The sequence below is a fragment of the Propithecus coquereli genome, unplaced genomic scaffold (genome assembly GCF_000956105.1).
Source record: "Propithecus coquereli isolate 6110/MARCELLA unplaced genomic scaffold, Pcoq_1.0 Scaffold98, whole genome shotgun sequence".
NCBI classification, from domain to species: Eukaryota; Metazoa; Chordata; class Mammalia; order Primates; family Indriidae; genus Propithecus; species Propithecus coquereli.
Genome location: NW_012156173.1, coordinates 136,757 through 163,884, shown reverse-complemented (window position 1 = coordinate 163,884; position 27,128 = coordinate 136,757). Strand labels below are relative to the sequence as shown.

General features: G+C 38.2%; 1 protein-coding gene across 1 annotated transcript in view; it reads right to left on the bottom strand.

The window, feature by feature from the left end:
• The window catches only part of L3MBTL3 (l(3)mbt-like 3 (Drosophila)), a 105,833-nt gene that overhangs the window by 16,715 nt on the left and 61,990 nt on the right, over positions 1-27,128 (bottom strand). Inside the window, exons 16-19 of the mRNA XM_012665163.1 lie at positions 25,059-25,173; positions 23,549-23,651; positions 13,227-13,376; positions 7,317-7,435 (exon numbers count right to left, since the gene is read on the bottom strand). Of these exons, the coding sequence (XP_012520617.1) occupies positions 7,317-7,435; positions 13,227-13,376; positions 23,549-23,651; positions 25,059-25,173 (487 nt within the window). The remainder of the gene's footprint in view (positions 1-7,316; positions 7,436-13,226; positions 13,377-23,548; positions 23,652-25,058; positions 25,174-27,128) is intronic.

Genomic DNA, 27,128 nt, shown 5'->3' with positions numbered 1-27,128 from the left:
TTTTAGTTGTCCAGATCATTTCTTTCTATTTTTTAGTAGAGACGGGGTCTCGCTCTTGCTCAGGCTGGTCTCAAACTCCTGACCATGGGCGATCCACCCGCCTCGGCCTCCCAGAGTGTTAGAGTCCCAGAGTGAGCCACCGTGCCCGGCCAAGAGAAACATTTTTTAAAGAATGGTTCAGAACTGTATCTCGACAACTTTGCTTTCTTAATTTAAAAACAAATGGTACCACTAAAATGTTAGAAAAGACATGTAGTTCTACTACAAAGCAATTAAACTAATAACATCTATAAATGCCCATTTTCCTCATTATCGATTTTCATTTACTATTCAGAAAGAAGATTTTAAAGCTAAGAATAATATTAAGATGAACTATTCTGGAAAACGTAGCTACTGAATAATTCAACTACAATTTGGGACATGTATTCATGAGAAATTTTACTTGTACTGTTTGGTAAGACTTCTATTTAAAGAAAGAAAATGTTTTGAAAGTCCATTTAATTAAATCATTATATACTATTCAGCACTTGGAATTTGGGGCTGAGGCTAAGATTGGCCCAGAGGAATCAATCGTAATTTTAAGGAAGCTTTTTCTGGCTTAATCAGGTCAAATCCACAGGCTGAACTGATTCCTCCTCTTTGGCCAGGAATGACCTAATGTTAGACTAAACATGCCAGGCATGCTCTAAAATGGAATGGACCCATTACAATATTAATTCAGAGTGTTACCCCTTAAGTTAGGAACTAAAATGGCTCTTAAAAAAAAGGGAAAAAAAAAGGACCCAGGTATAGGCTCTAGGCTACTTATACTTTTCTTAAAGCTAAATTTCAGGGATTTAAAAATTTTTAACACAATGTATTCCATTCCCAGCGTTCAAAATTAACCACATTTTGCAATTTTGTGCAACCATCTAGGATATGCTATCTGGTCTAAACACTTAAGTGCTTTATTAATACTGTATATTTATGATGTTCTATTGTTTCATATGCATTTTACTCTCACAAATATATTTGAGTTTCTTAAAGACTCAGATCATACTTCTACTATTAAGTTTTAATAACAGGGCAAATACATTTGAAACAAAATATCCCAACAAAATATAAAAGGAACTCTATAGATTTAATTACAAAGGCACTAATTTATTCTCCATTTGAAATTATAATAATATAACACAATGATACTAACACAGTAAGCATGCAATAAGTAAAAGTTCATTATTTTTTAGAAAGATCATTTCCAAGGGCAAATGTGAAATTTCATTTGAACCTGAACTCCTTGGTTTAGTTCACCCTAAAAACAACTTATCACAACTGCTGAAGAACACTTGCTTGTTTGAGAATGGGGAAGAATCACTGTAGTTATGCAATAAAAAAAATATTTTTTCCAAGAGAAACCAATTAAATGGCTATCAGGGCTGTTACTCCATAGAAAGTAGGGGATGGAACCACAGTAAAAATACATTTAAGAATATCACTGATAATTGGAGAAAGGACATTAGTTGAAGTGTTGGGAGAAAATTTTGTCTTCTCTATAAAAAGAGTGCTGAGGTTATATTTGGTAATTATACTATGTTAAAATCAGCTTACTATGCTAAAATTAACTTCTATGAATTTACAAGCTTGTTTTATATTAAAGCGGAAATAATATTGAGTGCACAAATTTTAGCCCAGTAAATACTGTGACCAATGAATAAAGTTGTTTGTGGGTGGCTATATTAGTATTTATTAGAAAGAATAATTCGCTGCAGTGATATAATTTAAAATTGACATTTCCCAGTCAAAGAAAATAAGTTCCCCATTAGTTATGGTGACTTTCCTAGACATTATTATGGTGACTGGTTTTTTAAAAAGAGGCTAAAATTTAAGTCCTAAAATTTTCCGTATATTTCATGATCAGAATTATCCACTGATAATCAACAGTTACCCTTTTGTGGTTTTAATAAAGGATACTATCCCTTTAAAGTAAACTTTGTTAAAATGAAGCATATAAGACTCAAGCATGAGAAAAGTTCCTCTGTACTCTTATGGTCAAATACAATGCCAATTACTTACTTCCTGAAATGTAAGAAAAAGACCACTTTCTAAGAGAGAACAGAGATAGAAAATGAAAAGAAGATCTTTGACCCAAAAGGTTTCTTTATGCCTGTATCTGCCATAATCCTGCAAGAGAAGCAAAATGGAAGCTATGTGCTGTTACATTACTTATGTTGCTTCATGATAGAAGCATGTTCACTTTTTACTTTCCCAATTTAACTCATGACATTTCATTAAATCGGACCCATACAAACCTGGGTATGTAAAGTTGGATATTTATCTTATTGAACACAATTCAAATGAAGAACTCCACAAAAAATTTATTGAATGTTTCATTTCAGATTAATGTACTGATTCTGCAAATTCCTTAAAATTAAAAGTGACTAAGCCCCTTGTGTGTTGTTTCCTTTAGCTAGAAAGCAGGAAGGCAGAAGAAGGGGTCAATCCGTACAGTCTATGAGAACAGGCATTATGAAATAGATGGGTGAACAGCACCCCTGGAGTGAGCAGAATCCTAATTGAGCACACCCAGGCACGTTGGAAGGAGTTAATATTAGTAAGAAAAGTTAACATTCTTAATAACATATTATGAGCCACCGACTGGCTGAGCTCTTTACATGTCCAATATTTCATAACACTCCTTGGAGGAAGATTTTATTGTTATGTTCACTGAAATGTACAGAACTTAAGCCCCAATTCACGGGACATGTATAGCACCAGATCTGCCTTCCTGACACCAAAATCCACAAATGGATTCAATTACTCTTTGATTTTTATACTTGTATTTTTCCAAAATAAAGTATCCTTGTTATATGAAGTTAAAGGGTACAACAGAATGAAGAATTTGACTCTATATTCTTATCTGTTTTGTACTGTATTTAAAATAAATTTTTTTTCCTCAATTGGGCAACCATTATTTCTCTCTCCTATGATGTTAGGAATTTCATTACAGTAATTCTGGTTGAATAGGTATTGTGATGAATTTCTTTCTCCATGCAAAAATGAAATACTTGTTCTAGAATTGCAGCTTCCTAACTTCCTAAGCAAAAAGTTACTCTAGCTACACAATCTTCCAATTACAGACAAAATATGATTATATGAGGATGTCAAAACTCTGGGGTAATGTTACAATACACTTGGAGCACAGCATAAGACAGTGGTCCCCAACTTTTTTGGCACCAGGGTCTGGTTTCATGGAAGACAATTTTTCCATGGGATGGGGGGTGAGGGGGAAATGGGTTTTGGGATGATTCAAGTGCATTACATTTATTGTACGAACCTTTCTGCTAATGATAATCTGTACTTGCAGCCACTCCCCAGCATTAGCATTGCCACCTCGGCTCCACCTCAGATCATCAGGCATTAGATACTCACAAGGAGCACGCAACCTAGGTCCCTCACAGTAGGGTTCGTGCTCCTATGAGAATCTAATGCTGCTGCTGATCTGACAGGAGGCGGAGCTTATGTGGTGACGCGAGCAATGGAGAGTGGCTGTAAATACAGATGAAGCTTCCCTTGCTCACCCACCACTCACCTCCCGCTGTGCAGCCCTGTTAGAACAAGACACAGACAGGTACCAGTCCACAGCCCGGGGGTTGGGGACTGCAGGTATAAGATACACCTCTTGACAGATTTTTTTAAAATGACAACCAGAAATATTTTTATGCTATATTTTAATAATATAAAAGAATTTATATATTTTATTTAATATTATAATGTTGTTCCACATAAAAACTTCTTGACCTCCTGTTTGATCAACATTTTTCATTATCAGCGATTTCATTTCAAAAATGGGTAAAAGCTGTTGAAACATGAGTGTGTGAATCTTAACATGGAGAAAGCAGCCCAGCAATAGTGATTACACGTCTGGTCTTTGGAAGTGAACACGCTTGGTTCAAATTTCAGCTGTGCTGCTTACAAGTTTCACATGACCTTCAGCATGTACTTACTTAACTTCCCTAATTCACAGTTGTGTCATCAGTAAAACAAGGATAATAAATCCTTTACCTCACATGGCATGTTAAGAAATGAATAGAATAATTTATAGAAAGGGCTTAGCACAGAGCCAGGCACTTCAGTAGGAGCACGATGCATGGCAACTATTCCTATTTATGAATTACTTATATTTTAGGATAAAATTATCTACTCATTTTCTTTAAGTAACCCGCTTTCTTCAACTATTAAAACAGCTTTTATTTATTTACTTATTTATTTTTTTATTTACATTCCCAAGGCTGCAAATACAACAGCTTTTAGAGTAATGGTTCCAAGCACAGACTGCAGTCAGACTGCCTGGGTTATTACCCAGGTCTGCTGCTAACTAGCTGTGTGGGCTGTAACCAAGAGAGTGTCTATGCTTGTAGAATCAGGACGTATTAATAGTAACAGCACCTCCATGACATAGGGCGTTTTGGGCATTAAATGAGCTAATGTAGGTAAAAGCACCTGGAAAAGTACCTGGAATATAGCAATTTCTCTTGGGATTCAGAATTTTCAAGAACCAATTTATTTCAGTTCAGGCCATTTCTTCAGCCTGAACTGAAATACAATCACAGTGAAATCTTACTCGAGAATACTCGGCTTTTAATTAAGACAGTGGAATCCACTTGAATGGAAAAACGTATTCTTTATGAGTCAGCATTGTCTCTTTCTCTGTAATTATGTGTCACGTTTAGATGTCTTACTATCTCACTCTAATTATGCTTTGTGGTATATATTGGGGAAACAAACATTAGAAGAGTAAATGTATAGTAACAGGATGGCAGTGGATGCATGCGGCTGTATTTTCTTCAAGTTTACTTATTTTTCATATAAAAACAATCCCTAACCAATTATGTTTCAATCAGTCCCAGTCTGTTAAAAACGATACTGAAAAAATTATGAAACAATGAATTATTCTGCCTTAATTCAGGGATTTACTGATTTCAGCATGGAGCTCTAAATCCAGCATGAACCGAGGCAGCAGGACATGCAAGGTAGGTAGAAACACGGGCGTACTGGTTGGGAAGCTTGGATTAACAGTTGCAGTAGGCCCAGCATCAGAACCATCTTACTGCACCTCAAGTGCAAAAGCTCACTATTTAGTTTGGCTTGGCTTAAAATAACCCCACCTCTCTCTTTCCAAAACAGCTAATTCTAGTCTCATAGGGGCCTCGTAGGAACTGAAAAGGACTTGTACTTCCCAGTAACAAGTGGGGACACTGAATACGAGGAAGAGATACAAAAAATGCAGGTTTTTCTGTTTTGAACATCAAAAGGATGTCTCTTTGCATGCCTCTAGCATTTTTTTTTTTTTTAATTTCTGGGCTGTCAGTCACTCACAGGCAGGAGATCAGTGAATGAGAATCTTAGGGGTTACACGTTAGAGGAACTTTAAAAGAATACTCAAACAGCCCCTAAAATGCCACCTACAAATGAAGTGGGGACTGTGCTTGAACAGCTTCAGGACAAGCAGGTCACCACCTTCAAAGGGACTCAGAGAAGATGGCAAATAAAACCAGTAGAAATCAAACTTTCATGTCTACGTTTAACATTCAAATAAAGAGTTTTAAAATTAAATTCCTTTTGAGATGATATAATAGCCATAGTTTTACTGAATGGTGTTTTCATAAACATGGCCCAGGAGAGGTAAACATGGTTTACCATTTATCTAATGAATAAAAACATTTTGCTTAATGAGCCTATTAACTTATAATTTAGCGTAAGGAACATATGCTAGTGAAAGAATATAATAGAAGGAATACAATGAATAAATGCAGTGGGTATTGTCAAGATATCAAGGAAAAACCCCTCAGAAAAACTCATTCAGCAATTCATCAATCCTTTTATGAAATGCAAAGCCCTAACCAAATAAGGTGAGGTTTGGGAACTAAAGATGATGTATCATAAGAGTGAGACGGCGCTGCTTTTTTGTTATTGTTGTAGAAAAGAGAACAGATGTCATTGCTTTTCTACTCTATATAAAAGAGTCTCCTGAGTCAGGAATTGATGATATTCAAGGAGATAAAATAAGATCTTGTTACAATATTGTTCCAACAACTTCACAGGCATATAACAATAACACAGTCATCTTTCCCTTACGCTCTGAATAATTGCCTTGGTGTCACAGCGGTTGGCATTAGAACTGTGAGTGTTTTAACTAATATTGAGCTTCTCTTTGGTGCACACAAACAACTACACAGATTTGACTCAGATTCCCAAGAACTGGAATATTTAAAAACTTCCACAGCTCCTAATTCATAGTTGGCAGCCCACAAACAAAAAGGGAAAAGAGACTTTATAATAGCGAGAGAATGCCTCGTCATTGAAATTACTTTCTCCATTATTCAACGGTAAGCTGATCCAGAAAATCTTAGGAGACAAAACCAAGTTCCCAAAGATTACTAATCAACTTTCGTAATATTTTATAAATTTTGGCTCTGAATTTTATTCTGCTTGACGTGATAGTTTTGCAAAGTAAATAGACTTACATATGCTTATAGTTTCATATTTTATGTTAGCTTGTTTTCCCATCTGTTTAATAGGGTACAGAGACTTGGCTTTTGGTGTGACTGACAAAATTAGATTCGTGCTAAAAATATAAATCAATTGATGGCTGCAATTCCTGCCACTGCTCTATGCAATTTTCATAGTGGAAATGCTGGTCCTACAACTTGAGAAGCCATTTTAATGGTCTGTAACAAACTTAACATACTGAATTTTGTCATTAGATCCGTTCAGCAGTGGGCATTTGCCTTGCAAGGTAATACAAGCATTTGGCAGGCATTTTAAAGATGCTTTATTGTGTTTCGGTGGTTATGTCTAAGCAGGCTTAAACAACTTGGGAGCTTAAAACAAGTGATTTTTATAGAGATAGCACCTAATTTAGAACACAATTACAAGCAGCTGTAGGACAGATTTCATGAGAGTAAGGCTATGTGGGATGGATGCCCAGTGCTTCCCAACTGATAATTCACTGTGAATTATTACTCCAGAGAAAGGTGTTTACATGCAGTAGTGATTCCCAAAGCTTGGTTTACAGACCACTTGCATCTGTCACCTGGGAGTCTTTGTTAACAATGAAGATTACTGGATGCACCTTTTATTTCCCAAATCAGTATCTCTGGGAGTGGTGCCTCAAAAGTCACATTTTAAATAAGCATCTCAGATGATTCTGATGCAAGTCAAAGTTTAAGACCTACAGTTTTATTAAGATATAGACAGAAATACACATATTCTTTTATTAGCCTGCAGACATGTAGAGACTTAAGTCACCAGTCCCCAGGAAAAGCTACGCCACTCACTGGTAGAGCCCTGCTCTCCATCTTGCTGCCTGCAGCACTGAGATGAGCTGCTGCCGTCCAGTGAGGAAAGCATCTTCTCACTGAGTGCATTAGGCACACCACGGACATTCCCTAGGCTTCTGATGAATGAATGGATAGCCGGGACAGGATTGTGTACCCACATTTCTATCTAGATAAGCATTGGGAATTCAATCCACCCATTTGACAAGTGTCTGTAGGAAAACAGATCCAACCAGCATTCGGCACGCCTACAAGCGGACTCAAAATGGAAGCCATTGTAACGTGGGGCAGAGCTTCCCAGCGAGGATGCCCTGAGCCCTAGGGTACAAGTGCCCTGAGACGTTGAGCCCTGCAGCCCTCCGCAGCCCTCTCTCTGGCTGGGAGGCAGCCTCATCCATTTCCTTGGTGTGTGATGTAAATGTTGTCATTTCTTTGGTATCATTTTCTGTGTGGGTCGCAAGGAGCTAAACAGCAACAGTTTGGGAGACACCACCCTAACTAATAAAAGAGTGCAGGTATGTATTTGGGAAATTTATCTCATCATTTCATAATCACTCCTTAGATATCTGGTATGGTGATCTCACAATGTTGAAAACACAGGAGTGAAAAAAAAGCATATGGCTACTGCCTCTTAGGCTATATAACTGATACGTCTCCTTTGAAGACTGATGGATGATTCAAGGTCACCACTGCGTGCAAGGTAGTACGCTGGGTACTACAGGTAACTCAGAGAATGAGGTAAGATGTGGCCTCTGCCTAGGGAGCGCATCACAAAATAAAGCACATAGACTCTGAAAAAGTGTTTACACAAAAACGTCAAAGGCCATCAGGACGTGTGACGTGAAAGCATGGAATGAAGGACTTGCTCTACAGTCTGGAAGGTCAGAGAAAGCTTCCCTAAGGAAAGGACAGTTTATCTGAAGCCTGAAGATGAGAGATTTGCTAGGAAAGGGCGGAGATGGAGGTTCTAGGCAGAGGGAAAACAATGTCTGAGGACCAGGGTGGTGGAAGCATTAAGTTGAAAAAAGAGCCTGCAGAGACAAAGCTGGGGAGTTAGGCAGGGGCCACATGACACAGGGCTTTCTTTATAGGCCGCATCAGAATTACAATCTTAATTCTACAGTAATGAGAAGTCATTGAAAGTCCTGAGTGGACTCCAGGGCTCTAGCTTGGAAGATTCTGGTGGGAGGCAGGCCCTCAAATTTGAAGTTTAAAGAAGTCCCAGGGAATCTGATGTGAAGCCAAGTTTGGGAATGACTGCTAGGAACATTAGTTTCCCAGCAACTAACTGTCCAGCAGGTGGCCTTTACAATAATGTTAATGGCATGAAAAGGATATACGTTCTTTGCAGTGTTAATTTATTCTAGCCCTATTAAATCAGCTGCTGGATCAAAAGCAACACCAGCACATCACTCATTCTGGGAAGTATCTCGCATCTGGAATGGAGAGTGGGGAATGGGATGGTGCAGCAGCCACCTGTTCTACTTGGGCACACCTGGAGGCCTGAGGTCCACCTGTCCCACCTGCACTGCTCTCCTGCAGGGCTTCCCCGGCCCTGGCTGCTCTGCCTGCTGTGCAGCAGGGCAGCATGCTGGGGAATGAACGCACACCACCCTACTCTGTGACAGAAGGGGACTGGTGTTTAAGTAGTTCAGCTCGCACATCCCTATAGTGGGCTAACTCTGAGAGGGGAGGTTTACACGGACTCCCAGAGTTTTCCCAGCAGGTTTGTGTTCCCGCTGTCCATGGTGGTAACCAGCCTGACAACTAAGTTTTTTCTGGCTGCCTTCTCTTCCCCGTCTCACTTTCTCACTCAACTACTGATATTTTCTAGACCTCCCAAGTAAACCACTTGCAATTAAATCATTAAATCCTTGTCTCAGGGTTTGTTCCCAGGGGGTGCAAACTGTTGTGTACCAAAGTGCATTAAAAAAAAAAAAAAAACCCAGTAAAGTCTGGCAACCAAATTATTAAGAATAATGCAAAAAAAAAAAAAAACGTTAAAACCTGAGTGGGAATTTATATCCAAGTGAGCAATGATTATAGGAAGAGAAAATGTAATTCCATTTTATAAGAATCATCCTGTCCAAGCAATCTATTCAAAGTTTAACCTAGGAATATCAAAGAAATGGTACCGCCATTCATTTACTCCTAAGGAATACAAGAAATACTATAAAACAAATAGGGAATTCCTCTTTCAACAACATTAATACAAACTAACATTTATTGAGGGCTTATTACTTATTAGTCATTACTCTAAGAGCTTTACATTTGCAGTTTTCATTTATATAATCCTCATAAACCATGAGATTTGAAGCAAATAGCTACTGACTAATTCATCCAAGATCACACACTGAACAAGATTTAATCCAAGCAGTGCCTCGTGCTCCTAACCACCAGGTTGTGCTCCTCCGTGGAGGACAAGCAAGCACTAGGGTGTGTTCCTGCAGTGCTGGGCCTGAACTACTTATTCATCTGCTCCTTGGGTCTGCATCATAGAAATAACTAATATTAAGAGCTACATTAAGAGACTAGATGGCCATGCTTGGAGAATGATGGCATAAAGCAAAGCATTAAAGTTAGATGGGGGGAAAAGTTTATTTGTATCAACTTTATACATCCAAAATGTCTGTGTCTCTCACTGGTTAATGTATCTTAAACTGTAACTAAGAAAGTACTAAACACAGAAAGGTTTGCATCACTGACAGCACTTACTCAGGGAAATAACATTACAAAAAAGTATTACAGAAAAAAAACGAGAACCATCCTCGTAAGGTACCTAGTACAGCACCTAGAAAATGCTTAATAACTATTTTTAATGTATCAGTAATACTTTATTTTCATTTAGTTTTACTTCTCCGTCAGAAATTATAGAAGCTTTAAGAAATATGGGATTATTTACTACCTCTAGGTTTTAAGTGATTAAATTCTTTTTAAGCAGAAAGCTCAGAATCCTCCTCATCTTTTTTATTCTTCGGCCTCTGGGTATACTGTTGATTTACTGCTCTGCTTCTTGCTTATGTGGGAAGAAATAAGAAGAAATATAGAATTCTATATAAACAGTTGGAAAGTCTAAGTTATAGCTTTTTTACATTTCCTACATTTTAAAACCACAGCTCTGGCCAAAGCTGGTACAGAAAGTGAGAGTCAAGAAGATGGAATTAAAGCAAACGAGCACCTGCATAGAGACGTCAACCCTGAACCCTCAGGAGCAAGGCTCCAGGACTTCCATGGAAAGGTATGAAGTCCTCTCCAGACGGCTGCGAGCCGAGTCCTACCACTGCTTCTCAGTCCTGGCTGACCTCAGGCCAGAGGCAGGTCACTGCCGCTCTGCCAGGATCCTCCCATGAGGCAGACATGGACACCTCTGACCATTCATAATAATAAAATGAGACACTTTGAAATTAAATCATACACACACACACAGTTTGAAATGTGATAACAGTAATTATATAACATGCTCAGGATTTTCCTGAAAAAAAGGAAACCCATTGGAAACCAAGTGGAAGGACATTTCTTTACCTTTTAAAGATATTGGTTCCAGCCTTGGGTTACACTCAAAGTTATGGTTTATAAGAGACCAATAAGAAGGTAGAAATGCTCTCTGGGGAAATTTGAGTCAAGATGGAAGATGAGGAGCTTCTAGGATAAGGAGGAGATGGGTGGGAGATTTCTAAGACCAGTCTTGCCCCATATCACAACAGTACTCCAACCTCCTACCCCCAACGCCTTGCGAGTAGAGCCATTTCAGCAGATCACTAGCAAACAGGCTGCTTCAGACATTTTCATTCCCTGCTAGGCTCCTGGGGCCAGAAAAAGGGGAAGTGGCGGCAGGTAGGCTCAGCTGTCAAGTTCAAGTACTGCTTTGTACACACGCACAGTGACATATGGCAGGGCCACACATTTCATCCTACTGTGGACACTAGAGTTGACAATCCTAATTGACATTCAATTCAAGGTCTCAAAAAGTAAACGCTTTGGCTGAAACCCTAGAGAGAGGATGGGTATTTTTGAACCTACTTATTTTAGCAGAAAACCTACAAAAAAGTTGGGGGGGAAAAAAAAGAAGAGTAATGGCAGGTCAGAATTCACTGACTCAAATGATGGCATAGGCTAAAAATACATACAATTTTAAAAAGATTTAGATATGAAACATGCAATGGGTTACTATGGAAAACTTATCAGAGATTGTCCCCTTAGTCACAAATGATGTCCATGAGGAAGAACCCTGACCATACCCAAAGAGAAGACCGAACACTGGAATGATCAGCTGTGCTATAAAAACTACTGTATTCTTACATGGATTTAGAGCTAAAAAGGAGCCCAAGAAATAATCCAAACCAACCAGCCCTTTGTGCTGCGAGGAGACTCTGGCCCCAGGGATCTGGCCCAGGAGCCCAGTTATTGAAAAGCCTATGTCCTTCTGAGAATTCTGTTGATATTTTAAACAGTATCTTAGCTTTTGAAATCTAAACTCTAGGTAATCTTAACACCTTTGTAGTCAATGAACTCTATATGTGTAATTACTGCTATATAAATTGCTAATTTTTATTTGCTTTAAATTTCTTCAAGCAAGTCTCATTTTGGCTGCAATTTGGTAAATGAGTTCATGTTATATTTGTCACAGTTTCAAGAATTTTAAAAATCTGGCTGGGCACCGTGGCTCACATCTGTAATCCCAGCACTTTGGGAGGCCAAGGAGGGAGGATCACTTGAGGCCAGGAGTTTGAGACGAGCCTTAGCAAGAGCAAGACCTCGTCTCTACAAAAAAAACCAGAAAAATTAGCCAGGTGTAGTGACATGCGCCTGTAGTTTCAACTACCCAGGAGGCTGAGGCAGGAGGATCACTTTAGCCCAAGAGTTTGAGGTTGCAGTGAGCTATGATGATGCCACTGCATTCCAGCCCGGGCAACAGAGCAAGACCCTGTCTCAAAAATAAAAAGAGTAAAAAAAAAAAAGAATTTTAAAAATCACCACTGTTGTTGATAACTCAAGAAGTTGTGGTTCCCTTCCACCCTATCCAAAGGGCAAAATTGCTTTTCAGTAAGGATAATGATTATAAGGATAATGATACTTGACTTTAAATGCCATTACTCTGATAACATTTCTGTGAATTTAGAATCATATTTACTAATTCAAATGTCTACCTGGTTTATCCAGAATAATGGAAGTTATAAAATATAAAGAATTATGTTGTCTTAGGTTCCAAAATACTTCATAAAAGAGATCCCAAAACCTAAGCATCAAGAAGCATCTTTCTCCTAATCTGCTTTCTTTATCCTCTGTTAATATAAGGGCATGGACCACTTACTTAAAGATATATCAAACAAACTCAGTTCTTTACTTAATAATCCCCTGTGGTTAAACATTCCAACTCAACTCTACGAGTGAAATCAAAACTAAATGACTGAGCTTATAATACAATTAACATATTAACAACTAAATGTAATATTGTATATGCAAGTATGTGGCATAAATGAGCACTAAAAAGAAATAATGTCCGGTTTTCACAAGGAGTCTGCCACCTTTCTAATAACGGTTGGCTCCATATAAGTACTGATTAATTCACACAGAAATATGAACTGGCATGCAGCATTTTGGCTGGAATTTTCAAACCTCAAATACCAAGCAGGTTCAAATAAAAGAACACAAGTGGGGGGTGCAAGGGCAGGAAAAAGAAAAAAAAAAGAACAAGTAAGAGAAAACTCTGATCCGGACATGCATTTATAAACCCTAATTAAAACAACAAAAAAAGTCCAAGTACTGATCCCTACCATCATTTCATATTAAATCAGGTACATTTTAAATAAGCTATAAGAAAACATTGCCATAGAACACAAAACATCTAAGATAGAAACCTCTTTCAATCAGAGTGCTTCCAAATAATTCTAATATTATCATTTTAATTACCTGATTTCTGGTGATGAAGAGCTCTCATTTGTGTCCGTCCTTTTATTTCTTGGAAATGATGGACTAGCTGGAGGCATCTCACCACTTAAGCGATCAGGGAAAATACGGTCTTTATTCAAATTGATTTCTGAATAGGGACAATTGGCAGCACTAACAGATTAAAAGGAAAAAAAAAAGAACATTTTCATTAGACCATACTTAAACTTCTTCCAATCAAAATGACAGGGTACAGAATATAAAATTCCAAAATTCACCTGATTATATTATACATTTATATATGTGTGTATGTATGACTAAACATATAATAAGGAATATTTTATCTTTCAAACATAACAAGTAATATTCTGAAAGAAAATATGTCTTTGCACTAGATTTTAAGAAGCAATCCACTGTAATCTTTGGAACTGAACAATGGTCACTGACGGACTCTGTAAATATGTCTAGGAATAATCAACCCCAAGAAAGAAATGCTTAAGACATTATTGGAGAGTTGGTGGTACAGGTGGGAGAGAGACAGAAATTGATCAATGGAGTAGATCTGTTCCTAAGGGGATCCTCTGGGCCCAGGGCGGTCACAAGCTATTTAATTCCCTTTATTCAACAACTACTGCCCTCCAAAGGAGGAGGTTCCCCCATAGAACATTCCTGTCTCCAGGTCCAGATCTATCCCTGATGTCCTAGAAAATATATATATCAATCTGTATCTAATCCTGTCCCCAACATGGAAAAGGACCAGAGGCCAACTCAACTTTGATCATGACCCATCTAGCTCATCTGCCTTCCATCTGTGACTACTGGCTGGTCTCTGAAGATCTCATTTGGTGATCATTCCTGTTATCCCAGCAGAGGAAATTGAGGTCATTCAGTGTTAGTCCAGCATTAGTTAGCACACTTTGGTGCCTGGGCTTCAGCATTCCAGTCTGCAGAACAAAGGGATGACCTCTGCATCTCAGATCTCAACATACAGCAACATTCCCAACTAACCGCCTATCTTGCCTTCCTGTTTTTAGCAAGTCTTCCTAAATCTGGCAATGGCTTGGACCTAAGGTAAATTACATTAGCATCTTATTCTCCAGTTTAGGTGACAGTGAGGATGTTGATAATCACGCAGGGAAAATTTTTAAACAGTGCATATCTACCTTCCACCAAGAGAAATCTGATACACCTTCCTGGGAGAAGGAGGGAAAAGTCTGAAATTTTCCCAGGTGATTCTGATAATGGCCTATAAAATTTATCACAGGTATCTCATAAGCAAAAATGCAACCTTTATTTTCTTTAACTACATGTTACTCTACACTGGTATCTATGCAAAAGAAGAAAGTAAATAAAATCTGATCATCTGTTGACATAAAATTTACATAATGTTAATAACAAAAACAATAGTTCTATTTATGGAACACTTATGATATATGAAGTACCACACTAAGTGCTTTACATGCAATATTTTAGTTAATCTTTCCAACACCCTACAAGGAAGGCATTTCATTTGACAAATTATTAATAAGTAAGGCTTAAAAAGGTTAAGTAACATCAGTGTTTATTTCATTCATTTGTTGAACAAGTATTTATTGAGTATTTATGTTGTGCTAAGTAGCTTTCTAGGCATTGGAAACTCAGTAGAAAATAAAAAGACAAGATCTCTGGTCTTAGGAAGCTGATATTCCAGGGAGAGATGGGCAGCCCACAATTATACAAACAAATAAATTAGATAACTTCACATGGTGATAAATGCTATGAAGAAAATAAAACATTATGACATGTGAGAGGCTGTGAGGATGCGATGACGGGAGGAGAGGAAGGGCCTCCCTGGAGAAGGCACATCTGAGCACAGCCCTCCAGGTCGGCAAGACAACGGCTGGTCACCACTGAGGGGAAGAGCATTCCAGGAAATGGGAGACACAGGAAAAACTTAGCATGTTGGAGGGAAAGAAGGTTTCAACAGGGCAGAATTGAAGAAAGAAAAGTTATAGAATGACAGAAAAGTAAAGTGGTTAGCTGTGGTATCTTCTGTGATCCCAAGAGGACCTGTGGATGGAGGGGAGATGATGAATGACAGAAAGGAAGGGCTCAAGAGTGGCCATCAGGTTTCTGGCTTGAAGAACTGGCTAGTAACAGAGATGCTTTTCTGTTGCTGTTTTTTTCTGAGATGAGAATGACCAGGGAGAAGTAGATTTCGGGGCAGTATCAGCAACCGTGGAATGTTTATCAGCTGTCCAGGCAGAGATGTTGCTTGCCCAGGGTCACAAGCAACGAGCACACGGTTGTAGTCACCATGTTGGGGATGGGCATACTGTATTCCTTCATTTTATGCATTTAGTAATAAAGTGAGGGAAATTCCATCTCCAACTACGAAGTCTCTTTTGAACATAGCACTTCAAATGCTTCATGGGATCCTTCATGGGATCCTTCATGAGATCCTTGTACTAATCAGAGCTCATGGATACAGGTGACCAAAACCAATTCTGTCTAACTGGAGCACAAAAGATCTTATGAAAGGGCATCTGATAGCTCAAGAAGAAGACCAGCACGTCAGGCCTGGCAGGAAGCAGGGTAGGACAAGCGCACTCTTGCAGACACGGCCCACACAGGACGAGGCTGCTGGGGACACGGCCCTTGTGCCACTGTTCTCACCTGTACTCCTCAATTCCATGGAGGCTGCAAACAAAGCCTGACCTGCCTTCACGTCATTCCTCAAGATGGACAGCCCCGTGGCAGCATCTGATTGGGTGAGTTTGGGTCTCCTGCCGGTGCTGTGAGTACCCAAGCCCAGCTCTCCTGCAGCTCCCGTGAGGGAGGTGGAGCCCTGCCTGACACCGACCCTGATCTCAGGCAAAAGACAAATGTCCACTAGGCATTTCTGCTCAGACGCCCTAGGGTCACCTCACAGTAAACACATTTAAAACCAAGTTTATCATCATCAGTGAATCCTGCTGCTCCTCCCAAAAAAGATTAAACCTTGCCCCCGCCAAAAAGACAAAAATTATAATTAGCTCCTCCTGCTGCTCCTGATTCTGTGTCTGACAAGGGACATTTATTAACCCAGCCTCAGCTCTTCCTCATCTTTGACTCCATTCTATTCTTTGTTCCTTATATTGCATAATTTTATTGCAAATTTATCTACTTGAGTTTTGTGACAGTAGGAAAAAAAAAAAAATCCAAAGACCGTTTTTTGGTTTCTTTTGACAAACAGCATCCTGCTATTCCTAGAACATCGCAATCATCTTTATGTTCCACTCATGGTTAGACACCTGGCTTTACAAGTCCTGAGTAACTGTATGTCCATTTAAATTGGAATTTAATTGGCTAGCAAGAAAAGTGAGAGGTTCTGTCGCTAATCTCATCCACATTCAACGCTGGGTAGACTTGCAGGACACTTAGACGGGACAAGTCCCCAAGTAGACACCATAGTTACAGTTACAGTGTAGACAATCTATATTCTAAGCCCTGCCAGGGCAGCAGCTTCATCTATTTGTTGAATAAATGAAGGAAGAACGTCTTTCTAGATCACCATATGTAAACCTGGATAGCTCAGAGTGTCAAGCCTGTTGGCCAGAGTTAGACTTACTGTCTAAATGTCTCCCCTTTTTTGGGAAAACTGACTGCCAGGACCAGAGAGAAATTTCAGACTCTTAAAGTAGGGTAAAACAATCATAGCCCTCAAAGCAGCGGTTTACTAATGAGTAAGATAGGATGTCTCCCAGGGGAACACCATGACCATCAGCTGTTGACTTCACGCCAACACCCCTCTCTTCTCTTGAATTCTGAGAAAAGCCAAAAGGGCTGACACATCTCCCATTCTCACACCTCCTCTGGGGTAGAGAGGAAAGCCAGCTGGCTCCAGAAGTGGGAGGTGATGAAAAAATAGGATGCCAAAAAATGCAAAAGGTGTTCAAGGGACAGGACATGCACGAAGGGATGGGTGGTGCTCTGGGTGGAAATGGGAGCCTGGTTCTAAACCTGCTCTGTTGCTGTGCCCTGTACTCAACAATGAGCACGCACAACTTCTGAGATGATTTTTGTCACATGTAAAATGAAGATGACAACAACAAAAATGACCATGGGCTGAGTGCATTACCCAGGCTAAATACTTTCCTTCAGTTATCTCGTTTAATTTTTGCAACCCTCAGAAGAGTTCCTATTACAATGCTCATGCTACGGATGTAGAAACTGAGGCTTACACAAGGGAACCTGCCCAGTGTCACTCAGTTAGTTCCTGGTGGAATTAGATTAGGAACTCTGGCTGTCTTTTAACTGCTACACTACATGGGGAAATAGTGGCTTGCAATATTGAAGAACTTCCTTATTCCTAATCTATGACAATGAAATCATTCTGAGAGAGTACCATCCCCTAGCAAGATGCTGCTGCCTGCCCTCTGTACTATATGTAGCTAACATGTACTGTATGCTTACTACATGCTAGGCACTGCTTCAAGCACTTTATTGGCTCAAGGTCACAGAGCTTTGTAAAATAATTCTTACCTGATGACCTTACAGGCAAGCCAATCTACAGACATGGCCAAGTACTTCACTGTCTAATCCACTCCCATTAACTACCCCTTAGGATAAGAATTACAGTGAAATTAACAGGTAATCATGTTTTCAAGGAGTTGGAATCACTCCTGTGTCTGCCACTTCGAGGAGCGCAAGAGATGTGAATTGTTTCATCTAGAAATATTGTGTATTCTGTTCAATATTTCTTGTTATGTATACATATAAAGTTACTAACTTCTAAAACTGCATATGAACGTTAAAAACTCACTAGTGCTGATTCAACACCTACGGCAAGAGTCAGTTTTCATTAGGTTTATACATTCTAATTTCTCAGGAACTGAGTTTCTAAGTGACAAAACTTTAGTAAGGTGTGGCTCATCACATAACGTGTGTATATTCTGTCCTGGGTACATACATGCATACATATACATACAACTCTTTACCATATGCAATCCCTGAGAGAGAAGGATAGATCCACACAGATTATACTGTTTTCTACCAAAGTACTTTATTAGGGTGCATCCTGTTCTATCAGCAAATTATTCCATATCAGCTATATATACAAATACTTGCCCCACTGGCCCCTCTAAGGAGGCTGTTTTTCCTAGGAAAGACTGGTCCAGCTCATTAGGGTAGGGAGAAGGAGTACCTTATTCATTCCTCTCTCTGCTGCCACCTTAAAATCCCTTTTACTTATATTTATCTAAAGAATTAGGCAACAGCTCCAGTTTTCTAAGTGCTCACACGATCATTCTCACACTCAGTCCTGAAAAAAAAAAAAACCCAACACAACAACAACAAAAAAACCAGGCAGGCTCTCCCAGGTACTGTGCTGTGCATGGGTGCCCAGCTAGCAGTTAAGAGTAAACTGACCCCAGTTCTGCCAATGTTGATCTTAGGTGCTCACTACCCTATTTCAAATCTCTGTCTCCTCATCTGTAAAACAGGAATTGGAACAGTGCCTAATTCACAGAGTTGCTGTGAAGATTAAATGAGATCATACATGTAAGTCCTTGGAATAGTGCCTGGAACGTAAGAAGTCTTCAATAAATCCTACCAATAATCCTATCAGAATTATTATTTAAAAAGGAAGGGGGACATTTAACCCCTATTGTGTAAAAGAACCTCAGCAAAACCAAACAGCACTGAAAACTCTGTAACATGACTCACAGTGAAGGCTATGCTTCCCTCGGAAAAAGCTGGTGCTTCTCTCTCTGTGCTACGCCATTTGTGCCCCTATGAGAATCTGTTCACCAGACTGGCCTCCTGAGAAGGAGGGTCCCTCTCCTCTGTATAGCCTATCACCGAGCCAGCACGTGGCACAGAGCAGGCAGTCGGCAAGTGTCTGTTCGACGGATGGATGGATATTGAATGAATACGATGTTTACAGCTCGCAGGTGCACATCCAGAGTTCCCACGCTTTCAAACATCCCAAGGATTTCATAAATACCCTTTAGAGGTTGTTGGAAATACTCTCTGTTTTGTCTTTTCTTGCTTTATTTTTCCAAGATAAAAATCTTACATAGAAAAAATTTACCCCTGAAGGCACTAGATATGTAGGATATCTACTTTTACATAAAAACTTTAGTCTCCTCCCATTCCTTGACCACTCAGTAGGCCAAACTGACAAAGGAAAACACCATGACGCAACCAATATTAACCCTCGTGTGCTATAGAAATAGAATTTAGCAATCTGGCTACTGAATATCCCTGGAGATGAGAACACCATATCCACATCCGACTCTTTTACTGATCATTTACATTTCAACATTAAAACAAGAGTCACATTCTCAAACGTCATTGTTCAGACACACATTCTGCTTCTAACACTTATTAGATCAAATCCAACTACTGCAATCTTCAGAGAAAGTAACAACAAATGCAAGTCAAAACAAAGTCTTTTGCTTATAGGTCCATAAAATTGATTATTCTTGCTAAAAGAGAAAGTTCCCTTGTTATCTAAGCAAAGAATGCAAGTTTTGATATATGCAGTTTCTTAGTAAATTAATCCAAAGAGAATTTTCTCATTATGTCTTCCTAAATACAGCATTCTTAGTAAGAACAAAAATAAACACCAGTGAAATGAACCTTTCCAAGAATATCCATGATGCGGCACGCCATTCCACAAGTCTACTAATGAAATGGAAAACAGGCTGTGCCTGTTAAGGATTAATATCCTACCAGAAAAAGAGCTTTGAGTGTTGTGAATAGGATCGCATAGTCAGGGATTCTAAGAAAACCCAGTTCCAAGGCTGATGAGTAGGCAAGAGAGCACTTGGGCAGAAGCTGGGACCTCCCACAAGTTCTGTGAATTATTCCCCTCCTTCCAGAGGCCCTTATCAACCAACAACTCTTCCCAAGGCACAGGATCTGCTAATTGTGCCCTCTATGTAACAAGAAGAGGAATACGGCTTCTTTGTCAATGCTTGTCTTTTAAACCATAAGGTGTACTTCTGCCTCTCCTTCCAAGAAAATGAGTAATTCTCTATTATCGTTCCAATTATCCTAAAAGAGTTTCTTTGCCATGTTTCTCCATGAACTCCTCCATGAATCTTTTTCTTAACAAGCACGACACTGCATGCATGAAGAAATGCCCCAAAGATAACCACTGACACTCAGTGAAATGGGTACAGCCCAGCTGAGGGACCCTCAGAGGTCCACCTGCACCCCTGGGGAAAGGTGGTCCTGATGAACAGCCAGGCCATCAGGGAGGAGAACGACCGTCACCGCAGAACTTGCTGTGAAAGGCGAACCTCTCCACTCAGACCTGAAGCAGTCCCAAAGAGAACACAGACTGCTGTAAGGTGTGTCGTCCTCCCAGAAGACCAAAAAAAAAAAAAAAAAATTTTAAGCTTCCAATTGTACCCCAACAATGTACTGTCAATATTCACTTGTCTTAAGAATTTCTATGTTATTTTCCTTTACAATTTTAGCAAATTGCCTTTAGTGCAATGAATGTTTTTGGATTGTACAGTAGAAAGGAACGTGTATCAAAGTTCCAATATTAGTTATTAATTTTGTGTCGTATATTTTAATTAAATCACGTACAGCTTTTATAGTTCCATCAGTCCCTGAGTTCTCTGAAGGTTGGTCCGTGACTACCTCATGGAGCACAGCCTTGGAGGCAGCTGGCAGTGAGAGGGCAATGGTCCAGAGCACAGACCCATGAGCTCCGCTGGGCTCCCCGTCACCAGCTGTTAAGTGAGGCCAGTTACTCAACCTCTCTAGTGCCATAGTGGCCTCATCAAAAACTAGGGGGGAAAACCCAGTTCTTATGTGATAAGGTTGTTTTGAAGGCTACCCAATACAGGTAAAGCAATTGCAGCAGTGTCTCATACAGAGTAAATAAACACTCAATAAATCTTATTCTTACTGAAAAACCTGCTGCTCAAAAATATCTACCGAATGAATTTCTGAGTATATTTTTGCTATGATTTGAATGTCCCCTTCAAAACTTCATGCTGAAATTTATTGCCATTGTGACAGTATTGGGGTGAGACCATGAAGAGGTGATTAGGTCCCCCTCTCATGGATGGATTAATGTTATCTCAAGAGTGGTTCATTATTGCCAGAGTGGGTTGTTATAAAAGTGACTTTGGCCCTCTCTTGCTCTCTTGCACATACTATCTTGCCCTTCCGCTGTGGGATGCTCCAGCAAGAAGAGCCCTCACCAGATGGTGGCCCCTTAATCTTGGACTTTCCAGCCTCCAGAAATGTGAGAAATACATTTCTTTCTAAACTACCCAAGCTGGGCATGGTGGCTCATGCCTGTAATCCTAGCGACTCGGGACGCTGAGGCAGAGGATCGCTTGAAGCCAAGACTTCGAGACGAGCCTGGGCAACATAGCAAGACCCTGTCTCTAAAAAATAAAATTAAAAAAAAATTAGCTGGGTATAGTGGGGTGTGCCTGTAGTCCCAGCTATAAAGGAGGCTGAGCCAGGAGGATCACTTGAGCTGAGGAATTAGAGGCTGCAGCGAGCTATGATTTCACTACTGCACTATAGCCTCAGTGATAAACCAAAGCCTCATCTCATTCATTCAATCATAAATTCATAAATAAATACATAAATATATATTTACAGACCACAACAGTCTCTGTGGTGTTCTGCTATAGCAAGATAAAACGAACTAAAACAATAACACAAATTTAGCATAATCATGAATTATTTCTGGCATTTAGACTTATACAATGCCTGAAAAATAATCTAGCTGCCTTCACTAGGCAATATTTAATAACTTCTAAGATATAGCATTTTTAACTTCAAGTTTAAATTAATCATCCAACTTTTGGTTTGCAGTTATACAAACAATGAAAAGGATTTTTTTTTCAGAAATGATAATATTTTATTATAGAAAAAGCATCCCAAATATAGGATTTCGTAAACACTGGTGGGTGAACAAGTGCAATTTAAAGGTAAATACAAATCAAAGAGGCAAAACCTACAAGCATTTTGCCTTTAGGAGAAAATGCAATGTTCTCCTGCAGAGGTGATCCCACCCAGAACACAAATGTGGCTCCATCTCCCACAAAGGCATCAGGTTTGCTTTCTGAGCTCACTATGCTTGTTTTAATAATTTCAAAATGATGGCAAGAAGTGGCATTGTATATATTACTAAAAACCCTTGATTTTTAACTTTCTATTGACACTTCATTTAAAAAAAATCTGTGTATGAGTTAAAGCCTGTGGTCTGAATATTTGTTTTACTTACGGAAGGATGCTTTGGAACACCACTTGCAAATACATCTATCCTTCCTGGCTTATTCCACAGTATTTTTATAGACGTGTACATTAGATATCCCACTGTTCTCTTGGGATTCAGTTTAAATTATATTGGCTACTGCATTTTTAAATGAATACTTGCAAATGGAATCATCCTGTTGACGCTCAGACTTTTTACTCTGGAACATGATGAACCTCATAAAAACTAGGGAGAAGTGTTACAAAAGGGAGATAAGCAGGATTTGAGGTTGCAGAGATGAAAGAAAAAGGAAACTATATCTAGATGAAAATAATCACACCAATTCTGTAATTCCTATTAACTCTTCGAGGAACAGGTAAAGCAATCTTCAAATTTTTTAAAAACCTAGATTCACAACCTGTACAAACAAGATAAACAAGGAATCATTGCTCTTACCAGGCAATCCAATTAATACATAGTTAGAACATTATACTGACAATTTATCATTTTAAAATACACCTAAATAGGTGATGCCTTTGTTCCTTATAAATCCCGGTTATATCACAGGAATTTCTTATTATTTTGGTAATATTTTTAAATGTCTACAAAAGATTCCCAAATCACCTAAATACATCAAATTTCAAATAAATTGGTTTTCTTTTTTAATACCTAGGAGTAAGAGAAAAATATTAAAAAACGCTTTTCTGACTAATGCATTCTCATGTTTGACTATATTGTGCTTTTTGTGATCTCTGCTGCTAATCCGCAACACTTTCATCTCATTATTCAAATTACCGAGTCACCTAATCATATAACATTCTACCAAATGTTTTCAAGAGGCCTCCCCTCTTCTCATTATTAATGGTCAACTCAAAATAACTAAAACTAGTCAGGTTGCCAAGAAAAGCCAAACAACTAGAGTAAATTTATTTTAAATTGTGAATGCATTTTCTCCCAGGAAGATTTAACTATAGATATTCCCTTCATTTTTACATGGTCACCATGGTAACCACATTTCTTATGGATCTGAATTTAAAATCAGTTCACATCAGTTTAGTATACATGGAAATCATTACTTTATACATATGCGATAGGTACCCTGTATTTGACCATGTAAGAAAAGCCTCATGTGAGTGGAGCCACCACCTACCTGTGAGGGCCCAGATGCCTTGCTCTCTTGAAATGGCCAATCCCTTTACATCCTGGGGTCGAGCATCCACCATGTTCTGAAGCTTCCATTAATTCCAAGGGGCCTACAAGAAAGCAACAAAAGAAGAAAAAGGGGCAAAATGTTAAGAAAAAGCTGTAAGAATCAAATGTCTGAGATCAGTATAAGGAAGAAAAAACTCCCTAAAACTTCAATTTTTGAACCAACATATATAAAAAATAGATCCTGTAAAAATGAAATAATATCTTAAAAGTCTCTATTTTTAAAGGTTTTTTCCCTATGACTTTGTTCACACTATTTGTTTATTTTTCTCCAATAGTGAAATGGTAGACTTTGATCTAACGTTATTGAAGATACCTAAATGTGAATTAATGAGAAAATGCAAACAAGTTTTATAAAGTAAGTAACATAATTAACACATGAATACTCACATACTATGAAAACTTCAAATACTGCACCAGAGTCCAGAATAAAGTTCCAGATCCTTTATGTACTCTTTATATGTGCCTCCTTCTACATTTCAGACCCTCCCTCACCCTGACCACCGAAGCTAATATGTACCCTCCTGGATGTCGTTCTAAGCATTCAGATACAATCAATTTTGTTTTATTTTGTCACATAAAAGAGACAACATAGATCTGTACTGTTCTGAAACATTTTTCTTTGATTTTTAACTTCTTGTCTTATAAATGTTTCCTTTGCAATATTAATATTCTTTATGACTGTTACACAGTATCTATAGTATGATGTACCGTAATTTATTTGACCAATATTTACTTGGAAGTTTTGTTATTTTAAACATGTTGCAATGAATACTATGTATATATATTTTTGTGCTCTTAGGCAGTTTGCATGTAGCATCCAGAAGCGAAGCCAGTAGACAGAGAAAGTACACTAAATTTTTAAAAAACCTGACAAAAATTCATTTTATTTCCTACATTTTTTTCCTATGATGTATATATTTTCCCTCAAAATTGAGATCATGGTGCACTAAGTTCCCAATGTATCCATTTCACTGAATTTAGCTGAAATTTTCATTGAAATACTTATAGATTCACATGCAGTTGTAAGTAATAATACAGAGGGAGATCCCTTTTACACTTTACCCAGTTTCTCCCAATGGTAACATTTTGCAAATTTTGCAAAGCTATAGTATAAAATCACTACTACAATACTGACATTGATGTGATAAATTTTGAAAGTCTCAAAAATTGTCTTCCAAAAATTCAGTACTAATTTTAAAAGGCGATGTTTACTTCTCAATAAAAGTAAGAGAAAGTCTATACACACTTTACTTTTTCAGGCACTACGTTTTTTTCTTTTATATTATTGTGACGACGGTAATTTAAAAATGTGGTAAAAGGAAAAGGATTACATAGAAAAGAAACATACAGTGGACAAGGGAGGAGAAGAGAGGAGGAAAGGATGAAATATTAAGCATGTTACATAAGAAAATGGAAACATTTATGTAAGTTGTCCTTGTGTCTCTTACTCAAAGGAGGCTGGAGAGGATGTCCGGTTTTTGAACACCAGCCCACAGGGTGAATATCAGGAGAATCTGCATCTATCCAGTAATCATAGCAACTATTCCAGCCATCAAAGTGAACCTGGATAACACAAGGAAGTAACAGCATGAATTAACAGTCACAAAAATTCCTACAGTAAAAGTTCTGCCCACAGCATAACCATTTTCATTCTCTAACTTCTATAAGAGATTTAATGCCCAATTAGTTGTGAGCAACTTGAGTCGAAGGACTGTATTATAACATCTTCATATAATCAATATCAAACACCCAATAAGTATTATTGCAGTAATTAAAAAATTCAGGAAAGGAGAGAAGACAAATGGCAGGTGACAGTGGAGAGTCAGGAGAGGAGAGGAGGACCTTTGAAGTAAATGTCAAGTTCCTAGAATTGTGCTGAAAAAATTTTCTATTAAAAAAAAAAACAACTCAATGTCCTACTAGAAATACGTTCAACACACAAAATTATCTCTCCATCACATGCATTTTTAAGTATCACTGGCTTTCTTGTAAATAATTACAGTATCTCTCAAAGACATGTTTTATTACAAAGCATTCAGTGCTACCATCTTTACTGGCCACCATGTGAAAGGATAGTTGGTCTTCGAGTGAAGGCCACTAGGTATCCGCTACATGTCTTTTAGGTGTTACCTATTTTTTATTTAGGATGAAAGGATATACTAAAATGCTTTATATATTTTACTTTTAACTCAAGTTTGCCAGTAAGATTTCTTTTTTAAAGTCTATGAATCTCTCACTCCTTACAAGACAACAGATGCCAGATAGATAAAAAATTCAAACATTAAAAACTGAGCAATACACATTCCAGAAGAATGCGTGAGTGAACTTATTTGTAATCACAGAGTGGCATAGTCTTTGTAACTTAAGACACCAAATTCAAAATCCGTAAAAGATCAATCTGAGTAAATAAAAATTTAAAACTTCAGTGTGGCAAGTATCATTCAGCAAGATGGAAGACCCACAAGAAACCTGAAAAACACATGGGCTACATATGTGGCAAGGAACTCTCGTCCTCAATTTATAAAAATATCATACATCAATTCAAAAAGATGAAAACCCCAGTAGAAAGATGGAAAATAGAATCAAATGGCTCATTATCGAGAAAATAAATGACTAGTAAACATATGAAAGGACAATCAATTTCACTTATAACTAAAAAAGTGCAAATTAAAATCAAAAGATGCAATTCTTCTATCAGTCTGCCAAAAATACTCACATTTTGGTGATTCCTATAACTGGTAAGTATTAGAATAAATGGGCATTCTCATAGACTACTGATAGGAGTGTTACTTGGTGAGATATTTCTGTAAAGTTATTTGGCAAACATTCAACATTTAAAATACATTATCTTTGACTTCATAATCTTGATAACTCATTATTTGTAGTAGAAAACAACTACAAGTAACCAGAGTGCCCAATATCAAAAGATAGGGTAAACAAATTATGGTATATTCATAGGATAGAATAATATGCAGTTATTAAAAGTACATAAATATGGGCTCAAAATAATGTCTTTTGCAATGAATCTACTTTCTCAAGCTTAGAAATCAATTAATCCTGGATTTCAAACCCCACAGAAGACATGAAAAGATGTGTTTCAGCAAGATAAGAGAATTCACTAAGAAAAAAACAAAGTATGTGATCCAGGAAAGCAAAATATAACCCAGTCTGTCAGCAAAGAGAAGTCTCAGGATGAAAGCCCTGTACAGGCCAGGCTTAGAGTATATCCACCCAGACTGGAACAGATGGCTATGGAGTGTGAGAAAAAGAGTTCAAGAAAAAAGAAGACACAGATAGAATGTTGAAAAATATACTTGAGCTTTTGACTCAAAGATACATCAGATCTATTGGAATATTTGTAAAAATATAGCAAGACGATAAACTAAAAAACCAAACTATGAGCAAAATATTGACAGCTGGAAAAACAAAAAGTTATAAGGAAAAGACCACTTGGCTCAGCATTGGGCAAGATTTACTTACTCATAATAAGAACATGAAAGACAGGAGGAAAAAACCCA